This window comes from Mirounga leonina, unplaced genomic scaffold, assembly GCF_011800145.1.
Source record: "Mirounga leonina isolate KUSES-001 unplaced genomic scaffold, KU_Mleo_1.0 Mir_125, whole genome shotgun sequence".
In the NCBI taxonomy this organism is placed as follows: Eukaryota; Metazoa; Chordata; class Mammalia; order Carnivora; family Phocidae; genus Mirounga; species Mirounga leonina.
The window spans coordinates 66,018,245-66,034,344 of record NW_023270305.1 but is presented as its reverse complement, the minus strand read 5'-3'; the positions used below and the strand labels follow the sequence as shown (position 1 = coordinate 66,034,344).

The window sequence follows — 16,100 nt, the reverse complement described above, 5'->3', positions numbered from 1 at the left end:
GCCCTTCAATGAGTGAATGGCTAAATAAAACATAGTATACCTTTTCTTTTTTTTCTTTTAAGATTTTATTTATTTAGTTGAAAGAGACAGAGACAGCGAGAGCAGGAACACAAGCAGGGGGGAGTGGGAGAGGGAGAACAGGCTTCCCGCCAGGCAGGGAACCCGATGTGGGACTCGATCCCAGGACCCTGGGATCATGACCTGAGCTGAAGGCAGATGCTTAACAAGTGAGCCACCCAGGCACCCAAAACACAGTATACCTTTTCAATGGATCACTACACCGCGAGAAAAAGGAGCAAATTATCGATGCACTCAACAACATGGATGAAGGTCAAAGACATTCTGCTAAATGAAAGCAACCAGTCTCAGAAGGTTACATATTGTATAGTTCTGTTTACATGATATTTTGGAAAAGGCAACACCATAGAGATGAAGACTGGATCAGTAGTTGCCAGAGGTTAGGCATGGGAAGCAATTTCACTACCAGAGGTAAAACAAGGGAATTCAGAGCAGGTAATAGGTCTGTTCCGTATTTTTACTGGGGTGATGCTTATACAAATCTGTATGTGTGTTAAAACTCATAGAAGTGTACACACACACGCACACGCACACATTTTACTCTTTGTCAATAAAAAGGATGCATATATTGAAGATGTGTGCCCAAATGTTTAAAATGTTAAAGATGCACCATCAAAAAATTTGGAAGTGTTTTGGAGTGGAAGCAGACCCCTCATTTTACAGTTGGAGAAACTGAGGCCAGAAAGTGAAAGTAACTTAAAGCCAAAAAAATATATGAAGCAACCATAAGAGTGTATTTTCTCTTGGGAACTCTGTTGCCTGTCTCACCCCAAGGCTACCCAGCCAGGTTTAATGTGGCTCTTTTAATTAAGGCAGTTTCTAAATTCAGAGTTTTCTGTAACAGACAGAATAGAATCATGGTTATATGTGCAAGTTAAAATTGGTATGAATGAAAAACATACATATCCTATTTTATAGAGTGTGCTGTCAGCACGGTCCCAAGTCCTGATGGACAGACCTATGGCTATTAGGGAAGATGTTTGCAGGATGCCAGAGGCTGTAAAACAAACAAACAAATAAATTGGTGGACGCTGGATCTAGACCACTTGTGTCTGAAGCCAGGCTGTACTACCTAATAGTGGTGGGACCCGGGGTACATTGCTTAGGTTTTCTCCATCTCCATTGCCTCATCTGTAACCTGCACCCCAATGTTATGTACTGGTAGGAGATTTTTAAAAACCTCACCAGCAATTATAGTATGACACAGTACTTTTCTTGGATTATAAGATGTTAAAATGTGATTTTAAAAAACAAAACAAAACAAAAGCATGTCTTAGAATTGGAGATACATGGTAATGCTTATTCTACCGGGTTGTTTTGGTGATTAAAAAAAAAAAGTTGTTAAAATTAATGCCTGGCACATAGTCCTCAATGAATAGTTGTTCGCTATCATTATGATTATATTGTTGTTATTATTACCATTACTACTATTACTATTTTAAGAAACGAATAGCAGAACTTGCATTGTAATAAATTGTAAGACGCCCCTCCCACTCCATTCTGCCTTCTGCCTGCCCCACCCACTTTGCTGTTGAATTTTCAAGCTTTGGCACATGCAAACACAGAATGTGTGGACGTCACTGGAGGAAAAACGTGAGAAACATTTACCACTTCTCAATTCTTGTGAGAGAACAACCACAACGACACTCTACATGTTGTGTTGGCAAAGGTCATCTCTTGCATTGGCATGTAGACTGGTTCCCACGAGATGAGGGAGTCAGAGTGGGAACTTGAACTAACGGAGCAGTGTGTGTGTCAATCCGACCCTGAAGGACGGGGGACAGGAAGCCGTGTGTAAGGTGGCAGGAGCATGGACCCAGCCTGCATTTCTGGGTTTGCCACTTGCCAGCCGTAACATGTGGCCATCTCAGTTTCAGTTTCTTCTCTGTGAGACGGAGAGAAATAATGACTACTTTACAACCACTGAGGGGTATACGTAAATTAGAGTTCCAGGTGGGTTAAAGGGTTGGAAAACTCAACCATGGCTGCAAAAGGAAGCTGGTTAACCACATGATTTCTTTCCTTATTATTTATATTTTTATTCAAGTTCCTTGAATTTGTCTTGCAGTTCTCTATCTTATTGTAGGAAGGAGCAGTGTATAGGGGGATACCCCAGACCTGGTCCCAGGGCCATTCTTTTTTTCTTTTTTCTTTTCTTTTCCTTTTTTTTTTTAGAGAGGGAGGGAGAGGGGGGTGGGGAGCAGAGGGAGAGAGATAATCTTCAGCAGGCTCCACGTCCAGCACAGAGCCCAATGTAGGGCTCGATCTCACAACCCTGAGATCATGATTTGAGCCGAAATCAAGAGTCGGACGCTTAATTGACTGAGCCACCCAGGTACCCCTCCGGGTCATTCTTATTGGGGTGCTGGGCCCAGCGCAAATTCCTTTGTGTGCTTGGACCTTTCACCCAAACTTTGTTGTTCAGGAGCTACCTGGTTAAAAGGCTCTAAGTAGCCTTGGGGGAACTGTCAGTGCTAGAGATAAAAAGGATTAAAAATGAATTGTTTCTTAGGGAGTGAGTATATAAAGAAACTTCCTGAGAAGTACTCAGTGCCAGGTACTGTACCTATCTGTAATACAATATCTATTGTTATTCTAGAAAGTAGTTGTTACAAACTCCTTGTTACATTTGAATAAACCAGGTCCCATTGAGAGGCAGGTGATATGCCCCAGATCCTATAAACAAAGTCCCTGAGCTTCCAGGCTGGATTCCACCCCACGTGGCGCTGTGCTGAAGTGACAGGCACTTAATACCAGCCCATTCACATTGCCCAGGTGACAGTGCTGAAGGTTCCTAATGAGAACCACTGGTCTGCTAAGCACTAGCTAAAGATCCTTTCTTCCTTTCATTCTTTCATTTAACACCTGTCTATTGAGAGCTTGCCTGTGCTCTAGATCCAGGAATACTCCTGGGAATCCGACACACAACCCTGAATCTGGGAGTTCGCAGAATAATGGGAAACCACAAGTAGACCTGGGTTTCACGTGGCCCAAAACTTAAACAATTTGAAAAGCCCACTTTAGGAAAAGGAAAATAAAATTAGCAAAAGGGTCTTGGAAGGAGCAAGGAAGGGTGCTGAAGCTGAAGCTGTATTAGCTTCCCTACAATTCTGCCTTTGCAGGAAACCAACAGGCAGACCTGCACTGACAATTACATGTAATCAGGGCTGATGGGGGAGCAGAGGAGTCTCTTGGGAGATATGCCATCTAAGCTGAGACCCCCTTCCCCAGATGGGGCAGGGAGCCCTGGCAGAGGGAATAACGGGGAGCAGGATCCGGGTGAGGGAAAGAAGCTGCCACAGTTTTCAGGGAGTGAGGAGAAAAGCATCTTTTCTCCTTCCTTCACTAGACCCCAAGGCACCAGGGTCCCTCCCAAAGTGCAGGGCCCTGAGTTGCCACACCCTAGAGGTTAATAGGACTTGCCCCAGGCAGGGTTTCTGCCTTTCCTCCCAGCTGCTTGGGAAATCTCAGGTCCCAGGAGAAGGGGCGCAGGCTTGGCATCTGCACTCTAAGAACACAAGCCTGCACTGGCATTTGTAGAAATAAAACAATCCAGAAAATCTTCCTTTGTCAGAGGTTAACCTGAGGTGCAACAGGTTCCAAGCAAGAAAAGATAGGAGAAGGGAGGAAGGAGAAGTAGAGAGAGGCTGGCTTTTAAAATAAAATCCTTCAATGCGATAAGAACTTGAGAGACATCTATCCTAACCCAGAGGGGGCTGAAGTTAGTACCCCCTTTAAAAGCAATCAGCAGGGTGCTCTTGTAGCTCTAAGTTTCAAAAGTGATGTTCTGAATACCCTCATTTCCTCTCCGTGCAGCCAGTGCCCTCCCTGCTCCACCACGATTCGAATGTACCCCTGCCAGGACTCCTTCAACCCTCACAATCCCAGGCAGAGAGTGGATGGAATGACTTGCACGTTGGAGCCCGTGTCTCCATGCAGCCCGCCAGCTGGAATAGCAGCCTGTGTCCTGCAGCGCAATGAGGCCTCAGAGGTTCAGTTTCCCCAGGAAACTCCAGAACAGCCGCCCCCCCACCCCCCGCTATGCCTTGACCACCACACAGAAAAGGTTGGCAATGTGGGTCATCCCAGGGAAGCCCCTTCTAGGCAACCAGGTTTTGCTCTGGGCTCTGCTCCTGTGTGCGCTTCACCTTCTCTGAGTTACTTTTTCTTCCCAGTTACCCCATCTGTAAAATGGGAATAATGATACTTGTCCTGAACTTGTGGTTGAGAAGGGAGCAATAAAGGGGGGATAGATCTAAAAGCTCCCTAGGAAGTTCAGAATACAGAATATTATAACATTTGAAGTCTCTGCCTGGTGCTCACTCGCCACCCCACACTTTCACCCCACGCTGCACTGCAGCATCTCCAAGGTCACCTGAAGGGCTGACCCTGACCAAGTTCACTTGTGGGTTGAGAATGGACCTTTCTCCCAGGAAACAATAGGTGATGTCTCCTGCCATGTCATACCTGCACCAAAGATGAGAGCAACCTGGCATTGTAATGGGCAGGGAGGAGGGGCTGAAGAGCATGTCCTCTCTGGACACCTGTAGCTCAGCACCCTGCTCTCTTTCTCCTGCTTCATCACCCTTCTCTTGGCCCACACCTGCACCTGTGTCTTTTTTCACAGCTGCAGCGTCCTTGTAGCTCTTTTTGACACATCAGATGGGAAAAGAATGAGGAAAACGGAGAGGAGATCACATTTGCATGGATGGTTAACCCAAGTGGAGCGTCCTAATCTCCAGCAAAGGGAGAAAGGACCAACTGTGAGCTGCTGCCCTCTGTTCACCAAAAAGCCATGCTCTCCTCTTCTTCCTGACTCTTGAACAGACTATGTTTCCCAGCTTCCCTTGCAGTTATATGTGGCCGTGTGACTAAGTCATAGCCAGTGGGATGTAGGTGACCTCGCCCATAACAACCTTCCAGGCTCCATGCTCCTCCATGATCTTTTTTCTTTCTGGACGATTCCATTGGCTTCAACCCCCAAAGTGACTGTGGAAGCCTGAGGAGACAGAGCCACCCTCTGACCTGTTCACTCACTCAATACTGTTAGGTGAGCAAGAAATAACCATCCGTTGTGTTTGAGCTTTTATACATTGGGTTATACCTGTTGGAATGGTTAGTCAACCCTAATTCATACAGAGCAGAATAAGGCACAAATCCTGCCACCTCCAGGAAGCCCATGCTGATCTCTTCCTTCTTTTACCCCTATTTCTCTATCAGTTGCTACCTTGTATTGCTATTTAATGGAATGTTAACTAAACTTTAGACTAGGGACTCATGTCTTCTCTATTTTATGTCACGTCTAGCAAAGAGATGCTTAATAGTCATTAGATAAAACTTCCCTCCATGCATTTAGTGGGCAGTCCTTCCCCCAGGAATGCCCTTTCCCTTTTTCTCTGCCTCTGATATTCTACCTGCCGTTCCATTTCCAATTTCCATCTCGCTCCCTTCTTGGGGGCTTCTCTTACCATTCCACGCCACAACGATCTTTCCTTCCTTCAACATTTACTGCGCTTCAGGTCACAGTTTCATTGAGACAACTTTTGCATTAAATGTCTTAGCATTCTGCAGTATAACCGTAAAATAATGATGCATTTAAGAGATGAGCAAAGGACCAAGAAAAGGAGAGAAACTGGAAAGGAGAAGTCAAGGAGGCAGGAAGAAAATTTTGGAGAGCTCAGATGTCATGGAAACCAAGGGGAGAGAGCATTTCAAGGAGGGAGAGGAAACAGCATAAGCTGGTGCCAAAAAAGTGGTTAAGTACACTGGGGGACTCCACAAATGGGCTTAGCAGGGTGGAAATGATTGGTCCCCTCAACGAGAGGTGTCTCAGTGAGCCTCAGCTCCTGGGCTCGGGCTTAGATGGGATGGAGAGGAAGAAAAGGAGACAGGGAGCATACATAACTATTAAGGAGTTTAGGGAGGAGAAGAGGTTTGAGAGGTGGCCAGAGAGAAATCTGAGGTGAGGCAGGGTGTGAGATGTTTTTTAGGATGGGTGAGTCTCACTGATGAGAAAGAATGGCAGAGAGGGGGAGGTTGAGGAAGAGGATGAGAGGTGGCCAGCTGCAGAGTCCCTGAGAAGTAGGGCTGGGTAATGGGTCCAGGACACAGGCGGGGGCCTGGACTGGGGGGACCTGCTTCCATGACAACTGGTGGGATGGAGGTAGGACACTCATCCCTTCTTCCTTCCTAAGTGGTTGTGGGGTTAGGTGGCAGAAAGTCAAGTAAGCCCCGGGCTGATGGCTTCGGTGTTTTGTCAGAAAAGGAAACCAAGTGATCTGCTGGAACGAGAGGAGCAACCTCTGGGGGGCCCCAATTCTCTACCACTCCCAGTTGTCCCCCATCTGGGGGTGACAGTAGGGTTCCTCGGCCATCTTTCTTTTTTTTTTTTTTAAAGATTTTATTTATTTATTTACTTGAGAGAGAGAGAGAGAAACAGCATGAGAGGGGATAGGGTCAGAGGGAGAAGCAGGCTCTCCGCCGAGCCGGGAGCCCGATGTGGGACTCGATCCCAGGACTCCGGGATCATGACCTGAGCCGAAGGCAGTCGCTTAACCAACTGAGCCACCCAGGCGCCCGCTCGGCCATCTTTCACAGCCTTCACCTCAGCTTCAGGAGCTGATCTGCAGTGTGACATCAGGAAAAAGTTGGGGTGGGTCCCTGGGGCCTGTCTGGAGATAACATTCCTTTAACTTCAAGTTCTACCTTCTCTAAATCCTGGACTGCTTCTCTTTCATTGTTCTTCCCGGACCCAGCATGGATTTAACTGGCAAATGGATGGCCTTTTGTTCTGATGCAGTGATAGGATGATAGGAACAGAAGTCCTCGTTTTGAGAAGCTTAGTTCGTTAAAAAAAAATTTTTTTTTTCAAGACTCAGCATTGTTTTTTCCTAAGGCAGGTGCTCGCTGACTGCGTTTGTCCCCTGCTCATGATGGGCATGTGGATAAAGCCAGTGGTCCCATGCCACGAGGTCGGCCCCTGAAACTATCTCCATAGCTTGTCAAGCAATCCTAGTGCTCCCAGCTTTTGGAGCCCGGCTGGGCGCGCTCGCGTCCGCCAGAGGGCGCCATCGGCTCGCAGAGCCCGCCTTGGTGGCCTTGGGTCTGGAGGTGCGGCCGCGAGGCTGCCCATTCACTTTATCACTTCATCCCCTGTTGCGGTGGAGTGCAGCGAGCCAACCATCGCCAAGGCGCTCATCTGTGCAGGCAAGAGAGAGGCTAACAAGATTTGTGACACTCTTCTTATTTCAAAGTGTCATCCTTGTGACAAGTATTTACAGAGCACAGGGTTGTACCTATTCCCGTCCAAGATCCTGGAGAGTAAGTGTCGAGATGAATCATACTGTATCTCCAAACTTAAAGACCTTTCAGGGAAGTGGCAGAATTAAGACAGGTCCCAAATAAAAAACAAAACAAAACTGTAGTTCGGGCAGAGATCAGGGCTATGAGAAGTGAGGGGAAGTGGTGGGATGGTTCAGAGAGGAGGATCTATAGCTTCAGCTAGGGGAATAGGACTGGGACAGGGAAGGGTTGGGTCTTAAAAGAGAGAAGGATTTGCCACCTTGCATCACATCTTGGTTGCAACAGAAACTGTGAATTTAACTAATTCTGGTTGTATATCTGTTATACCTAAATGATTATTACCAGTGATGACAAGGCAATATTCCCTGCCCTGGGGAACTAGCTCTTTAACCTTGAAAGGTAAATTAGAAGTAGAGATGGATTGACCTAATGTCCAGAATGGGTTAGAGATATATAACCTAATCTGAACAGTCAGATCAAAAAAACCCCCAAAAAACAAAAAGAAAAACGTGTGTGTGGGGGGGAGGGGGGTGCCTGGGTGGTTCAGTTGGTCGAGCATGTGACTCTTGATCTCAGGGTCATGAGTTCGGGTGCCACGTAGGACGTGGAGCCTACTTAAAATTAAGAATTAAAAAAAGAAAGTTTCACTGAACAGAAAGATCAGTCCTTCTGCTAATTGATGAATTAGCCACAGGAGCCTTCAGAAACAGCTGTTACACTTGGTACAGGTATCGTAAAATCATACACCAAAGATACATCTAATTGGTGTTAGGAGACAAGATGCAAAAACAGAGAAGCTGAGGAACAATAAAGTCCTTTTGTTTTAGGGACTCTGTTTACAAGTATCCTCCAAACCTAAGGAAGAACCCTGTGAATATCACAGTCCCCCGAGAATTATTACAAGTCTATAATATCCTATTGCGCTGAGGCCAGGTAAGTTTGGAACCAATACATTAAAACACACCTGGACCTTTGATTTACAGAAATTTCGTTTCCAAGGTATTAAAGTGTAATTGGAGTTCTTAAGTGGCATTGCATTGGTTCTAGTGTGACCATGTAGGAAAAGCAGTAAACTCCAACTAGGAAGCGTTAAGAGTTTATTTTAGACCTCTAATTGGTGCTTTCTTTGGTTATTGTTAAAGATTCTCTTGTGTGGCCTGTTAGTTAACTTCTCTAGCTCTTAGTTTCCTCATTTAATAGAGGAATTTAATAATAAGAGAGAATATAGACCAGGTCATCTCCCAAATCTTGCAGCGTGTAACAAACGAGTCCTAGTTCTGTTGTGTCCAAATGCCCCCTTAGGGCTGACTTGGTTCTGAGGTCGCTTGAAGGACCTACAGGTCCTGTGAGGTTAAACATATTGAGGGAAGGGGAGAGGGGCTTAGGTGGCTGCTAGTTCTGATACAGGCTGGATTCTGTGTGTCATCTGAAGTCTTCTGCATGCAGTGGCCCAGGGCCATGGGGGATCAAACAGTTTGCCTCTGATTGTGATTGTTGTTACCTCTGCATTTCTATAGCCCTTTCCGGCTGTGCCATTTATCTCTCATGTATTGTATGCTGCCTTGAGTCATCTTTCTGCACCTGATAGTTGAGGACAGGGTCTATGGAATTCTTCATTGTTCTTCACCAAACAGTCCAGACTCCTCACCCCTGTACATGGGGGAACGTCCCAGGCCCCTGGTGGTTGGGGGAGAGAGGCCATGTGACTGGTTCTAGCTAACAGCTAGTGAGCAGAAGTGAGTATCGTTTAGCACATCCAGTGGACTAGTTAGTTGTCTGGGTAAGACGCTCTAGAGGTTCTTTTGCTTGCTGCCTGTGACTAGCTAAGTTCCAGATAGTGACCTTTCTGTTGGTCTGGATGCAGGAGCAAGAATGATACTGAGGCAGAGCAGAGCTCCCAGCCAACCTGCCATGGATTTAGAGCAGTGTGAGGAGAAACTTGTTATTTTAAGACCATGGGATATGGGGACTGTTTATTACAGCAGCATGACCTGGCCCAGTCCGACTAATAAAGGGTCACTGTGTGTCATCATCTTTGCTTCCCCCGTGCTCCAAATGACGTCGCACTCAATACCAACTGCTAACTAAATGACCTCCCGTCTCCCCCACTGGAGAAGGAATCATCCATATATCCATCTGTCCTCCCTAGAGCACCTGCCCCAGGATTGTGAACATAGCAGATGCTTAGCAAGACCCATGGGTTAACTTATATACTTAAAAGTCCCCAGATGCAGGGCGCCTGGGTGGCTCAGTCAGTTAACGGTCTGACTTCGGCTCAGGTCATGATCTCCGGGTCCTTGGACTGAGCCCTGCACTGGGCTCCCTGCTCAGCGGGGAGTCTGCTTGTCCCTCTCCCTCTGCCCTTCCCCCTGCTCATGTTCATGCTGGCTCTCTCTCTCTGAAATAAATAAATAAATAAATAGATAAATAAATAAATAAATAGATAAATAAATAAATAAATAAATAAATGAAATCTTTAAGGAAAAAAAAAAAAGTCCCAAGATGCAGATCAACATCACAGCCAAAGATGCGGTATGTGATGTTACTTTCCATACGGTGCTTGAGAGAGTGGGATGCCGGGTCAAAGAACTGAGGGAGGAGGGGCAGCAGGCCATCTCCTGCCTGCAGCTGCCTTTGAGCTCTACGGGATTACCTCTGATCCTTCCAGCTCTTTGCAGGGTGTGAGTGAACCCTGGTCTCCGGGTCACCTAGACGGAGTTCAAAGCAGAGTCAGGGCCAAAATAAGAAGACAGGGCAGGCCAGACATAGGCCAGCAACCAGAGGGAGGAGCTAGGGTGGGGTTAGCAGTGGGGCTGGAACGCAGGTGGGGCTAGGCCAGGCAGGGCCAAGAGAACTCTGGAAGGTTTTCTGTGTCATTGTGCTGCTGTGTATTCCATCACATGGCCCAGGCGGTTGAATTCTGTTCCACGGAGCATGTGTGGAATGGATGACAGTCCCTGACCAGGCCGACCTTTGCAGAAGCCATTAGCATTCTATAAATGGCATCCACTAGCACAGCAACGAGGACATGAATATTGATATGCTAGTCTAAGGTTCTGACACCCCCTCTCTGCTCCTTTAACCCATTGCAACAATATCCACAGCATGTTTCTTTCTTTTCTTTTTTTTTTTAAAGATTTTATTTATTTATTTGAGAAGGAGAGAAAGCATGAGGTGGGGAGGGTCAGAGGGAGAAGCAGACTCCTCGCTGAGCAAGGAGCCCGATGCGGGACTCGATCCCGGGACTCCAGGATCATGACCTGAGCCGAAGGCAGTCGCTTAACCAGCTGAGCCACCCAGGCGCCCCACAGCATGTTTCTTTTTGATTAGAGTAAATCATCTTCAGGTGTGGATCTTCTATCTCTTTAACATCCTGTTTTGAGGTGAGTCTTCTGGGGCGGAAATGGCAGAAGAGAAACCTATCCATCCCTGCAAAATTGCTTTTTTAAGGTATTAACTCTGGTTATGCTCTTCCCGACCTTAGAATGATCAGTGTCTGACAAGGAAAAAATTCAAACTCATTTACAGGCTCCCCAGAGTCTTAATGATCCCATCCAACCTACCTAACCTCCTCTTCCTGCCTGCCAACATGCCAGGTCCACCTGATGGCTGACTCATCTCACTCAGCCGTCCCCTTACCTACTTGTGCTCTGCATACCCTATTCCCATTGCCTCCCGTGCCCTTCCCTCTCCTCTTTGCCTATTGGAAAGTCTAGACCTGCTGGGTGATGCCTTCCCAGGCAAACCCAGGCAAGGGGTGAGTCTGCCTTTGTGCTCTCACTCTCAGAGAGGCTGGTGCACCCCTACCTACACCTACTGCAGCACTTAATCATGTGGCCCTGGGGACTCTTGCTCAATCAGTCCTTTTCCCCCATGAGCTTAATTTTTTTTTTTTTGATTTTATTTATTTATTCATGAGAGACAGACAGAGAGAGAGAGGCAGAGGGAGAAGCAGGCTCCCAAGGAGCAGGAAGCCCGATGCGGGACTCGATCCCAGGACCCTGAGATCATGACCCGAGCCGAAGGCAGACGCCCAACCATCTGAGCCACCCAGGCGCCCCCATGAGCTTAATTTTTAAAGCACCCTCTTGGTCATCTTTGTTAAATTCTGATATCATCATTCTTCCTTCCCCTCTCCCAAAGATCACAAAATAACTAGGCCATAGTTGGAATCCAAAGGGCATCTTACTCAATGTCAATGCCAATCTCCGTCCTATCTTTCAGGACTGCATACATGGGCCAAGAGAAGGCTAAAGTAGGCAAAGGTTATTGATTGGAATTTTACTTTCTAAACTTGCCTGCCTCTAAGGGCTTGTTTTTCTTTTCATGTGAATCTGGAGCAAAGGGTTATTTTAGACAACCCCCCCCCACCCCCAATCCTCCCTTTCAAGTAAATTTAAGGGTTTTCCCTAAACAAGCTCACATCTGGCGTATCCATGGTGATCCTGGAGAATACAGATTTTTGTTCGGCTAAGTCAGAGAGTAAGAAGGTGAGATTTATTCAGAAATAAGGATGTAATAAGAGCAGGAATTTAGGAATGTTTGCAATGTAACGTACCACCATTCTCCCTTTATATTTAAATATTCATTCAGTACAACACAGGCAGTGTGTTTGGTGAGATCTTTTCATCACTCCACCCCCCCCCACCCCTTTTTAGACTTGTAATTAAAAGGTGGACACTTGTGATGAGCACCGGGTGTTGTATGGAAGTGTTGAATCACTATATTGTACACCTGAAACTAAGATTACACTGTATGCTAACTAACTGGAATTTAAATAAAAACTTAAAAAATGGTTAAAACCCACAAAAAAAGGTGAGGTTACACTGGTGTTGGTTGCATCTGAGAATCGCTGCCTGATTATTCACATGGTGTAACAGCCTGCTAAGAGGCAGATGCTGCGCTCCTGTAACCGTACCCGGGTCAGAAGGAAGTGGTATTGGAAGGTTGTAGGTTATTGGTTTTAAGAATGCTTAACCACTGAGATGGCAATAGACCTTATTTATATGTATCTGGGAAGTTCTGTCTGGGTAGGGGTGGAATATGGTATTATGCAAAAAGTTCAAGTTCAGCGTGCCCTTAATTCTAAACTTACTTCCCGTGTAACACATTGAAGAGGAGGGATTTGGGCCAATGTTTTTCAATCCTGAGTACTTCTCTGTTTGCATGGTAATCTCACGTAGAGAAAGAGTACAGAGAAGGTATGAAACACTTATGGATCCCTTAATTCATGAAATCCTTGCCTTTCTAGACTCCTCAACAGGACTGGGGCGAGGGTGAGGCAAATGGAGCACTCATCTCAGGTACAGAATTTCAGGGGTACCTATCAACTTGGTAACCTAAATATTTTAATGCAACATTTAAAATTATTTAAATTTTGGATATGTTCATCCATTTTTACATTAATTTAGATTTTAAAAAATATTGCATTAAAGTATTACTCATTTTGATTACTGCGCTCATTGGTACCCCTTAAATTTGGCCTCTCTGTCAAGTTTTTCAGCTCTGTTACTCGCTCTGCTGCCCAAATGAATGTTCAGAAGCTCTAGCCCTATTTGCCATTGCCATCCATCACATGCCCCCTGAAGGGGGAAACAAGTTTAATAAGAATAGAATGGTGGAAAAAATTCTGATGATCAAAGACATAATAAAAATTGAACAGCAGTGAGATGTCCCACTTGCGCTTTGTCCAACTGACAGATTCTAAATCACACCTCCCGCTGGTGGGAGTGACCATGTAATAAGGCATCACTTTCATACGTATCCTGACTTTTTACATTCGGAAGAGCTCAGTTGTCCCCAAGACTGCATTTTAGCACTCTCCACCCAGCTGCCCCATTCAACAGGGCGGGCTGGGACAAATGACAGGATCAGGGAGAGCAGCGACTGCAGGCCTTAGGAGAGGATCACCCCGGGACTTTCTGATCCTTTTTGCGACCTGTGTGCCGCGCTTGGTATCCAGTTGTTCCAGGGGACTGCCTCCTTCCTCGCCTTTAATCCTTTTTAAGCCTTTAAGCCACAGGCAGTGATAACCTTTTCCACTGAGAAAATGTAATCGAGAGGTGGGTTTTAAATTTTGGTCTACACTAACCAAACGCGCCAGATAAAATACTCCGTTTATCACGATTCCTACAAAGTCCCTGACTGGGCTCGGCACACGCGCGAGGGCCGCGGTTTGCTTTTTCCCTGTGCCCAGCGTCCTGCTCTTAGGTTGCGGGAGATGACCTCTTCCCAGCCCGGTCCTTCAGCTACAGCAGCCAGGGCCGCGCCCAGAGCCTCCGCGCTCTCCGCCCCGCCCTCCCAGGTTCGCGTCCCCAGGCGCGGGGCCGTCCCTCGCGGGGCCGCCTACCCCGTCCCCGGCTCCCCGCGGAGGAAATTCTTCCCCAGCAGCCCAGGGCTCGCCTCACGTGATCAGCCGCCGCGGCTTCCAGCGAGAGTTTAAAGGTTATGGAGGAAATTAGCACGGACACAGTCGCTCGCCCCCCAGAGGGCGCGCCCCGTTTTCCCGCGGCTCGGACGGCCGCTGTCAGCGCGCTGATCAGAGGCCTGTCCCCCAAAAGGGCACAGACGAGGTCCAGAGCAAATATGAAGTCACTTTGTAAAAACTAAACAAAGACAAATAGAGCCGAGCTTCTACTAAGCTTTCACTTGTCAACAAGTTCTCGCGGCCCGAGAAGTCCAGGACAAGTCCCAAAGGGGTAGAATGCCCCCAAAGCAAGGGAGGAGCGAATGAGTGTTTAAAAACTCACACACCGAGCCTCGCACGCCCCTCCTTCCTCCCCTCCCCCACCGCGGCGGAGCAGAGCGGCCCCGGACAGAATGACGGACAGACGGGCCAATACTCCCCAGGCTGCTCTCGCCGGCCTCGGCCCGAGTGGGGGTGGGGCTGGGGAGGGTCCCGAGTCCCCTCCCGCAGGGCGACCCCCGCCACTGCCCCATCTCCGGCTCTACGCGGGGGTTTTGGCCGGGAAGCGCGGGGAGCTGCGCGGTCCGCGGGTCTCCCGGTGGGGACCAGAGACGGGGTGTCCACGAGCCCGCCGCAAACGCACCGCCGCCCGCACCGCCGCGGCTCCCCGGGGTTCCGCGCCGGTCCCCGCTCGGCTCCCCCGCCCTCCGCCGCGACCCGGCAGGCTCGCCCTCTGCGTCGTCCTCTCCTCGGCTCACTTTTCCCGTATTGCTCCCCCAACAGGCAAAACTTTCTATTTCCCCAAACACAGGAGCGCGCGCGCGCGTGCACACACACACACACACACACACACACACACACTGACGTCTTTTGCGCATTTCCTGCATTAGAGGGAGGGAGACTCGCTCGCACACCGACGGAGGGAGAAGAGACCGAGGGGGAGAGCGGGCGGGCGGGCGGCGAGCGAGCGGCAGCCGAGAGCGGGGACGCGGGGAGCCCGGCGGGCGGGCGCCGGCGCCCGGGAGGTGGGGCCGCGCCGAGTCGCAGTCCCGGCCCCGCCGCCGCCGCGCCGCGCACCGCCCGGTGCCGGCCTGCGCCCCGAGCCCGAGCGGCGGCCACCCCGACTCCCGAGCCCGCGCGGATGTGAGATTCCGGGCTCCTGGCGCCTCCGGATCGCCGACCGCCGCGTCGCGCGGCTTCGCCCAAGAGGCGGCGGCCGGGCTGGCTGTGTGGCTTGTGGATTTTTTTAAAAATTTGGCTCCGAGGAGGACCATTTCCTCTCGACATGCATCCCTCCGGATAGACTGAACATCCCTCGATCCATCCCCCGCCCCGCGCGGTCAGCGGCAGGCGCTGGGTGTGCGAAGAGGATCCGGGTTGAAATCTGCGCCCCCGGTTCTCGTCCCCGCCCCGCCCCGTCCCACATCCCCCTCCCCCTGCCGGAGTCGAAATTTCCCGGGGATTATGTTTCGGAAAGGTAGGTAAGCGCCGGGCGCGGCGCCCGCGTCCCCGCAGCCCGGACCCGGAGAGCCAGCGAGGCGGCGACACAGCCCCCGCGGCTTGCCGCGAAGCCGACAGCTCGTCTCCTCTTCTGGGGGTGCTGCTGGTGGTAGGGGGGGAGAGACTTGCTCCAAACACGGACGTCCCCCAGCTCTCCCCCCCTCCCTGTTTTCCGTTAGGAACCCGGCGGGGAAATACATGCCCTCGCTGAGAATCGCCCGCGCCAGGGCACAACGCTACAAGGTGTAGGGACAGTGTGGGGTGGGGTGAGAGGGGACCCAGGAGTCCCCGTGGCTCAGAGCGCCGGGGCGTCGGTTCTTCATTCCTGCCCTCGGGGCGGACGGAGTGACCCCGGCCCCCGCTCCCCGCCCCGACCATGGTAGTGTTCAATGGCCTTCTTAAGATCAAAATCTGCGAGGCCGTGAGCTTGAAGCCCACAGCCTGGTCGCTGCGCCATGCGGTGGGACCCCGGCCGCAGACTTTCCTTCTCGACCCCTACATCGCCCTCAACGTGGACGACTCGCGCATCGGCCAAACGGCCACCAAGCAGAAGACCAACAGCCCGGCCTGGCACGACGAGTTCGTCACCGATGTGTGCAACGGGCGCAAGATCGAGCTGGCCGTCTTCCACGATGCCCCCATCGGCTACGACGACTTCGTGGCCAACTGCACCATCCAGTTTGAGGAGCTGCTGCAGAACGGGAGCCGGCACTTCGAGGACTGGGTGAGTCGGGCGCTTCCCGGTCCGGGAGCCCCGCTGTGGGGTCCTGGGGAAGCACTCACGGCCTTGGCATTGGTCATGGGGCGCCGAGAC

General features: G+C 49.6%; 1 protein-coding gene across 2 annotated transcripts in view; it reads left to right on the top strand.

The window, feature by feature from the left end:
* Positions 1 to 14,787: 14,787 nt before the first annotated feature.
* Positions 14,788 to 16,100, top strand: part of PRKCE (protein kinase C epsilon) — a 488,826-nt gene continuing 487,513 nt past the window's right edge. Inside the window, exons 1-2 of one of the 2 annotated variants that reach the window (XM_035001641.1) lie at positions 14,788 to 15,263; positions 15,466 to 16,010. In XM_035001641.1, coding sequence (XP_034857532.1) covers positions 15,663 to 16,010 — 348 coding nt within the window. In that variant the 5' untranslated portion in view covers positions 14,788 to 15,263; positions 15,466 to 15,662. Of the gene's footprint in view, positions 16,011 to 16,100 lie in introns of both variants that reach the window. The other variant, XM_035001640.1, reaches the window with a different exon arrangement.